Here is a 9,288-nt window from a genome sequence, read left to right on the forward strand (position 1 = left end):
CACCAGATCTTACGGCCTGCTGCTAGTCGTAGCACCAATCGCCCACTGTCAGGGACGCTCGCTGCTATCGGCCAGACAGCGTAAAAACCATCCAGCGAACAAGCGAAAAAATGACTGACGCCGGGGACGGGTTGGGGACCGTCATTTAGCGGGATGGCTTCATGTGGATCGCGACATGCTTGCGGTGCAAGTGCAACGCGAAGGACGAGGCTTGCGCCGTGGAGTCTTGACAATGATGAATGGGCTGTTCTTTGGGAACTCCTAAAGCGGAAAAAAGATCCTACATTGCATCTTGCGTTCTGTTTTGGTTTCGACGACGAAGCATACACCAACAGTGACAGGCCTACCCAGGTACAAAATGAAAAAGAGAAAAAGAGAAAGCGAAAAACAAACTCAGAGACGGATCGACGTCGAGGAAACAACAGGATGGCATGGACCTCGTCTTGCCTTGCCCAGCACTGTCCAACAGCCTCACGCGCTGTACGCCACTGAGATTACGGCAATAGTGAGATTCAATATCACTTCAAGCTTGGTACAGTATTTTCTGTATGAATAGCAGTCGGATTCATCAGTGGAAACAAAAGAAAGGGGAACCTCACCCATAACGAAAGACGTCTGCATATTTCACAACCACTCCAACACCTCATGTATCCGGGAAAACATTCGGCTTAGACAATCTCACCCAAAGCCAAGATACGGCATCATCCACCCCGACTACAACCCATCCGTAGTTATATCACGCAGTTTTCGATTTGCAAACATCCACAGGCGGGTAAAAATGAAACCCTCATTGATGCTGGCTGCGGACCAGGTCTTGCAGGCCGTGGCTCAAGTTCTGACTTTGCCAACGTCATTGGCTCCGACCCAACATCTGGCATAATCGAGACTGCCCGCTCGAAGCCAAGGCATCTATCTCATCATCCCGCGCCCGCGCCCGCGTCCGCTACGAAGACTCCACTGCTGAAAACCTCGGCACAAATCTCCTCCAATTGCCAGATCAAGCGTCGGCTTCATCGCCGGCCCAAATGCCACAACCTGGCTCGACATACCCTGACTTTGGAAGGCTGTGGTGGGAGTCGTCAGGCTCGACGGCATCTTGATTCTATAGACGGGCGGTGGCATCAGCCCACACGCGGATTTGCCCACCTTGGCCGACTTGGGTGGACTGCCATCCAGACCACCATGGAGCGTCACATGGCGGATATTGAGCCTTTTTGCACGGAGGGAACCGGGCTTAGTCAAGTTTATTACGTGAGACTAGTACTTCTACGGAGGGCTGAGTGTTCCCAGAGAGCAGCATTATTCATTGGAGCTGGGGGCGACAAAGAGTAGTGATTTTGATATCATCGAGGAGTCAAAATGGATTGTTTGGGAATATGATGGTCAGAGGAAGCGCGAGGACCGCAGTAGACAAATTCGAGCGATGCAAAGGCAGCGGGAAGTTTGTTGCCAAAGGCTGATATATACGAAGGGTCTGAGAAGCTGAAGGCGTATACGAAAAGAGTTTTCTGACTGTGGAAAAAGGAGGTTCAAGTTGGAAACTGTCATTGAGGACGAGTTCTGTTGCTCGTCTTACACGCACGGGCGCATTTGACGAAGCAATGCAAGTACATCCCATCCCTTGGCGGTTCAACGTGGGTCTATCACAACACACCACCTGGCAGCACATCGAGGTCTGCAACACAAGGTGCCACAACTCACTTGATCAGGAACTATTTCAAGACTTTAACACGCCAGAAGAAAGGAGAGAGAAGGGAAACGGAGAGAAAAAAAAATAAGAAAAAAAAGGGGAGAAGAGGGTCTCTGGGGCTTTTCAATTTCGACGCCCCCGAGCAAATGCTTCGTATAAGTGAATTGCGAACCCGACCGCTGGCTTGGTGGAGCCGAGAATAACCAACACGAACCAGTCCGACAAAAGCTGTGTCTCTTATAAGACGACAGCCAACTCAATTCTCCTTGGAGGATAAGTAGGCCGAGTAATTTACTCTGCAACAAGCCGTCTCACCAACTTGCTACAGCCAGGCACTCCACATCGAACCCCTAGGAACTAATTTCAGATAACCTCGGATCAAAAGCTGTGGTACATTTTCTTTCTGAAAAATAGATCATTGCCACGTGGCTGTCAGCAACAAAAGCTGGGTCCCTCATCAACAGCCGGATTTCCCGTGTGCTGTGCTGAATCCTCTGTTTTGCGTTGACGCCTTGTGGTCTCGCCTCGATTTATTATTATTAGTATTATTATTTTGTTTCGCCATCCCTGACCAAACCCCTCGTCTGGCTCGATGAAAATACACGTGGATGGACAAGGACTTGCATCACCCTGAAACTTGGCAGCCGTCACTTTTGGGGGGCGTTTGGACGAAACGTGATCGGCTAGGTTCGTACAAGACGCATTTCAGCGCTGAGACACCACCCGCCGCTACTTGGGTGTGTGTAGATAGATGCATTGTGGGGGCGCGAAGAACGGTGCCGCAATTTAGAAGTTTGGCACCTTTTGTGGGCTATCATGTAAGATTCATGCTATTTCTTGCGGCGTATGGAGCAGAGCTGAACATCTTTAGTTCTGATCCCGGCCTCGGGTGCCCAGTAGAGAATCGAAGAAGGGCGTAAGCTGGCTGCTCTCCGCGATCCTTTTCGTCACGGCATTTCGGCCGAGTCTTAAAACATAGGACCATATCGTGGGACCGACAACCATATCAACACCTCCGCATCGACCGACCTGCTGCTTTAGGCCAATCGCACGACAATTTACGAAGCCTTATATATGAGCCCCGACCAACTACTGTATTTTGAACCGGCTGCAGAAGTATGAAACGCGCAATGGTCGTTCACGTCAAAGACATTTCAGACAAGAGCAGAGCATTCGCCATGGGAGACGAAACCCCTCTGAATAGCAGTGAAACTCTTCAAGTATTGCAATGCCAAGAACTTGACTTTCTGTTGTCGTGCAGATAAGCGTCTGTAGACGCAACACGTATGGCCCGCACTGGCCAGCCTTGAGGCCTTGCAAGGCAAATTACGTGGGATGCGTCAGGAAACCATGGCCATCGTGGTTGGACATGTCCAGGCAACACGGGAACTTGACGTTCCGTGAAGCGTGGTGATGTGTCAACGGTTGGACGATGCGACTGTCAAGGCAAGAATATGGAACCGAGTGTGAACAGCGCAGTGACCATTGCTCGCCCTATCCCGTGCCGGCGTCTGATTTGATTCTCCGGTGGCAAAAGAGGTGCTGGTCTGGTAGCTTCCAATGGGAGTAAACGGCCGAGAAATACAGCTGAGTATCAAGTACTACAAAGTACTCTCTTCTACCTTGTGCAAAGACCTTTCTGACCGCAGACTCGCCGCAAGTCTCAGCCTATGCAGCGTGTTCAAGGCACATTAGTGTCAACGGTGACATGGCACACAGCCCACAGCCTCGTAGCAGCAACACGCTGCAAGAAGCGTAGTGCGACAACGAGATTCAGTTGAGGGGCAAGTCTGTCGTCAACTTCTCCCTTGGCCGAGTTCTGGTCCATGTCCATGCTCGCAAGCACTGCAGTTTCTTTTTCTTTCTTCCTCTTTTTTTTTTTTTTTTTTTTTTTTCAAGTGGAGAGTTTGTGCGTGATAAGTTGATACCTCTTGACCCAGTTTGCGGACCCCGTAATACGACGCTTCGGTTCTCGTTACGGACGCTACCGAGAGAACGATACAGTAGTGTGCTCGCATCTAAGGCCAGATAGGGTCCAGTACGCGTATGGCGTAAGAGTTGGAGCTGTACATTTTATTGCTACGGCGCTTCATCTTGTCGCACATGGCGAGGACAACAATCTATATAGCCTTGTGTGACTGATGGTGTTTGCCTCAAGCCAGGACCGGGTTGAACGCGACTTTTGTTTGCACAAATCACACTATTGAAGACAAATGATCTTTTCCCCCAGAGACACTGCTGACTTGGAATTTTGGCATTCGAGAGACCAATTCATCCCACTAGTGTAACGTCATGGCCTCGCACCACAGCTGTGTGACGAGCAACTCGGACCTGGCTCCCCCGAATCGAACTTTCACATCTCAAGGGTCCGGCGGTGGGATGAACCAGGGGCTATTACCAAGATGAGAGGGGAACTGGCGGTTCTCCCCTCACCCAGCAACCATGTAGCCATGGGTATATTTGGTACCCATCGTCATCGGACGTCCCGTGATGGGGGGTTCTGTTGGCTCGATACCGGCCGAGTTCCACAAAACAAAAACTCGGTGGGCTGAAACAGGATATTCTAGCGAGATTGGAGCCTGCAATGGGTGGTCTCTCTCTGGACATGCAAGTTAGTAGTATCCTTCCAGTATTGGCATAATGCCTGTCCGTAACTGAATAGTGCCTACTAGGCTTGAATAGTTTGACATGGCAACACGTCTGCTTGAACGGTGCCTGTGCATGGTTAGTGTGGATGCATTCATTGTGTTGACATAATCTCCACTGCGTATGGCAATTTCACAGCCTATTATAGGGAGGATGTATTTCCTACTGCAGAACGCTCATGTCCTGCAAGGTCACTGAGCTTGCGCACACCTGGTCTGCATCTGGCAGATACAATCCAACCCCTGCAAGTTTAGCCATGAGTGACCTGACAGGAAGTTGGTGGGGGCTATACACAAGGGGCTGTACACTAACAATAACCCCCTTCCTTTCTATTGTTGACTGTTAACCATGATATAGGCTAAATAATAAAGGGGTAATAGTAGCTCTTATAATAGTGACTTGTATTGATAAGATATTTTTCTTGCGTTATTAGGTACACCTTACCCTCCAAATGCTTCTTTGTAATAATTACCTCTTATTGGCTTTAACCCTCCTTATCATGTCACACCTGACTACACATTCAGGGTCTAAACTGTAGAGCGAAATGCGAATCATGTTGTCGACAGTGGCCCAGCACTTGCTTGGTTTTGGACCCCATCACTCTCCGTCGATATGTCGAGCAGAGCACAAGCATAGAATGCTCGAGATTGACCTGCAATACGCCATTGTCGCCTTTCCAGTGGTATGGTAACGTATCAATGATGTGTCCTCTGTACTAGGTACTGGGCGCCGGGTACCGTATCCCTCGGTGGCCCATGACAAGGCAGTCTGGGGGACGCACACGTGCCACTAGGTGTTTCCGTTACCCTAAAAGAGCAGCTTCGTACAAGGGGAATCCCAGACGATCGGCGACAGGGTCAGGCGTCCCTCCAAGCCTCGGGGTCTGGTGCTTGTTTTCTCAGGGTCGCACACGTTGTACTCCATAGTAATTCAGGCGCTATGAACATTCTCCTTCTGGGACATTAGCAGAAGCGACAAAAGGCGGTGGTGGTCAAGGGTTAACTGATACAAGTGGTGAAGCAGCGAACGCTAGAGCAATGGAGTAGACAGGATATGCGCCCGGTTCAACTTCGTCGACCGGGGGGGCTGCACATTTTGCGCGACTAAAACATCGACATGAACCAGGTCCAACGATCCCCACCTCTCCGTCCATTACTGGAGCTAATGAATACATGTTCACTTGGTCGAATTTTTCGTTGCGAGCCAAAAGTTGGAGGGGCGTGGTTCTAGGCAAGGCGCTCTGTTCTACATAGAGCACCAACCAAATCGGGCCAGGCACAGTCGATGCCAGACGCTCTAAGCGCTGCACCTCTCGCTTACGCTTAGCTAAGGGCACCTCAATGTTGCACTCGTCTCCACTTTTGTTTGTCAGCACGTTGCCAAAAACAAAACAATACCGGGACTAGCAACAGCAACATCACGCCTCAAGTTGAACGCCGACGGCATCCCATTGCCAGCTACACACTTTGAGGACCCTGCTGTCTCGGCTATTTCCTCAAAGCTAGTTGATGAAGTACCGGAAACAGTCGAAAAAATACCGGCAGGGGCAGATTTCATCGTCCTTTTTGTCGACATTGTCCCACCAGTGATGCAGGAGACTCCTGCTCAGGAGACGAGAGCAGCTCATGAGACGATGACGCCGCAGCGATGACAGCATCACGAGTCCGAGCCCGCAAGAGCAAGGTTTTGCGCTCAGTTTTCCAAACTGACGTCTCACAGCCCACTCCTCTAATTCTGCCGACGGTACCAGGAGAGCCCTTTGGTGGGCCACTCGCATCTTCTACCTCCACAACCCGTCATGCCAACATCTCCTCGCTCCAAACAGCCAGTGACCAGGTCCGTTGGGACAGGGCGTGGCATACCGTGACGTCAAGAATTCAACTGCCAGCCTCAGTGGCCGTGGAAGACTCCTTCGGCACCTTGCCCGCCGAGTCCCAGGATCAGGACACATCATTATACGAGAGTCTGGCGCTTGTCCTCGGCGCACCCACTGCTCTTCCCCGTGCCACCCATACAGAGGACATTCTTCTGTGGCACACCCATCAGGTCCGCCAGCACTTTGTACATCATGTCCTGCCGTTGTTGGCTGCATGTGCAGCGCAGGGCGACTATGCACAAGTCTTGCTAAGCAGCGTGCAGACGCTGGAGGCGGCCCATCGTCAGTATCTCTATGGGCTAACGCTGATCGTACGAGGCATTGAGGACGAGGCTGCGAAGCCTTTGGTGGTGGACAAGTTCAAACGAGATTTGCATGCTATTATTGGCAACTCGTGGGCAAGGGGCTTGGCAGAAGCCCTAAGAGGTGTCTTGTCCCGTTTACTTGCGCTTATTCTGGGATCAAATCGGAACGTATTGGCATCAGAGGCCAGTCACCGGGACGAAGGGCGAATGGACACAGCGAGAAATGAGCTACTGAGTTTGCTGGAATCTCTGGATAATGTTGGCTTGGCAGGAGACAAGTTTCAAGTGCTGTTTGCTGAGATTATGGACGAGTGTATGAGTGACTTCATACGGCGGACATATACGGGAGTCTGGACAGCGTTGGACGTGGCTGGAAATGTGAATCCATCTGCTTCATCTGGATGCATGGCTCATTTGTGCGGCTGGGTTGAGAATCATTACGGCCGTCTTGCCGTGGAAGTCTTTAGTCGTCTCGGGGGACAAGTTGCGTGGACAGACGTTGAGCGGTGGAGAGATATCGCCATTGGAAGACTGGCTTCATTGCGTATAAAGGAGTTGTTCGATATCGTGCTTCATTGGCCAGAGAGTAAAGGAGGTCTCGAAGACCTTCGGTCTGCCGTTGCTACACCGCAACGCAGGCTGCAGCTCACTGATACCTTCTCAGCTACCTTGCAGAAACGACTACTGCACCCGGGCAGGTCCACGCTCGAAATTTTGCAGACGTACATTTCCATGATTCGGACGTTTCATCAACTCGATTCTTCCAAGGTCTTGCTAGATCGAGTGGTCCATGCGTTGCAACTATATCTCTGTCAGCGAGATGACGCTATTCGTATCGTGGTTACGGGCTTGCTTTCGAATCCAGACAGCATCGACTCGGAAGAAAGCAAGCAGCGGCTGGTCGAGTTGGCCGTTTTGCTCAACGAAGCCTCTCAGCAACAACGATCTCATGTTGACGACGAGGATCTCGACTGGGATGACATGACTTGGGTACCTGATCCCGTGGACGCCGGTCCGAATTACAAACGGCCAAAGAACGAAGACGTCATTGGCACTCTCATCAATGCCCTAGGTTCGCAAGAGATCTTCATCAAAGAATTCCAAATGATTATTGCAGAACGACTGTTATCGAACCAAGCGGGCTTTCAGCAGGAGATCAAGGTCTTGTCTCTGCTCAAAAAGAAATTCGGGGAAAACGCACTGCAAAACTGCGACGTCATGGTCAGGGACGTTTACGACTCTAGACGAGTAGATGCTCTTCTCCGCAAGAATCTGCCCTCTACGGACGGCCAGCAGGCAAACCAACCCCCCCCCTTAAACTATCACTCCAAGATCCTATCTCGCCTCTTCTGGCCTAGCCTTCCCAAGGCTCCATTCACTGTTCCCGCACCAGTTGCTGAAATACAGGGAAAATATGAAGCAGGCTTTGAGCAGCTCAAGACATGTAGAAAACTGACGTGGCTGGACCACATTGGCACGGCAACTGTCCAACTCGATCTCGACGACCGAACCCTAGAACAAGACTGTAAAACGTACGAGGCCGCTGTTATTTACGCCTTCCAGGATGACGAAGGCTCAGCTCATGGTCCTCAGCAGCGCACATTCAATACGCTCTGGGAGAAATTAATGATTGACGAGGAATTACTGGAATCCGCGTTACGATTTTGGGTGTCGAAACGTGTGCTCCGTGAGGTCGGGAACCAGACGTATGAGGTTCTAGAAAAGCTCGATCAAGATGGATCAGCGAATGCTGGCGACGACGCCGGCTCTGCTGATGAGGCAGTCAAAACGAGCCAGCCGTCACCTCGCAAGCCCAAGATGGATCCAAAGGAGCAGGAACGCCGGACGGTGTATTGGCAGTTCATTGTGGGCATGTTGACCAATTCGAGCCCTGCGATGCCACTAGGCCAGATTGCAATGATGATGAAGATGCTTATTGCCGATGGATGTCCATGGAACAATGAAGAGTTGCAGGAATTTTTGGGGGAGAAGATTGCAGAGGGGGAGTTGGAGCTTTCGGGGGGCAAGTATCGGCTTGTGAAGAAGTGATCAAGGTGCTGCAGTTGCATATGCGGACTTTGTATTCGCTAGTAATATGGTTGTTTTTGTTTTTGGTGTGAGAACAGACGTTGCAGGCATTACATACAAGACTCACCGCGGCAATTCTAGATAGTACACCACCAGGCTCCAGACTCTGGCAATCCACTGTGAGAGAAATCGCAGCTGTTTCAAGCTGCCGGCCATGAAAGATGAGCTTTCCGGCTATAAAGAAGACAACAGCCTCTTGTGTTGACATCCGCCACAAATATCGCAATAGCCCATCTGTGCCCACCTTTGATACAACAGCCTACCTAGCAACTAAATTTCTCATGGCAACTGCTCGGTCTGAGTCTACTGGTTCTTTTTCCACTCCATCTCGCCCAGATCTCCCCTAGATCCCACATCATGTTCTCCCTCAGAAGGATTGCAGTGTTTTCCCTGGGTTTCCAATCATTGCCAGCCCCACCCCCGGGGAGGAGACCAGCTCGTAGACGCGTTTTTATCACCAACGGATATTGGGTAGTAGAGCTCTGGCTGTTGAAATACTTTTCTTGTATCATGAGACGAGTCAATTACCTAGGTTCATGCCAGCCTTGAGGCTAATAACGAAGACAGTCGTCAAGTCTCCTAAGACGGGATGAAATGAAATGGCCGAATGAATCAGAAGAGACTCGGAGGAGAATTGTGGGCGAGGAGAGGGGAGGAAGACAAGATTACTACTTGATTCTGGA

General features: G+C 50.8%; 1 protein-coding gene across 1 annotated transcript; it reads left to right on the plus strand.

The window, feature by feature from the left end:
- The first annotated feature begins 5,754 nt into the window (after positions 1-5,754).
- Positions 5,755-8,954, plus strand: J3458_003303 (uncharacterized protein). The gene has a single exon (XM_007813467.2). The coding sequence runs from the start codon at positions 5,984-5,986 to the stop codon at positions 8,564-8,566; it is 2,583 nt and encodes an 860-aa protein (XP_007811658.2). The 5' UTR covers positions 5,755-5,983; the 3' UTR covers positions 8,567-8,954.
- Positions 8,955-9,288: the final 334 nt, after the last annotated feature.

Source organism: Metarhizium acridum (genome assembly GCF_019434415.1).
Source record: "Metarhizium acridum strain ARSEF 324 chromosome Unknown scaffold_13, whole genome shotgun sequence".
NCBI classification, from domain to species: domain Eukaryota; kingdom Fungi; phylum Ascomycota; class Sordariomycetes; order Hypocreales; family Clavicipitaceae; genus Metarhizium; species Metarhizium acridum.

Bases quoted from the DNA above. Each gene is read 5' to 3' on its own strand.
- J3458_003303 (XM_007813467.2), top strand. From the start codon at position 5,984: ATGACAGCATCACGAGTCCGAGCCCGCAAGAGCAAGGTTTTGCGCTCA.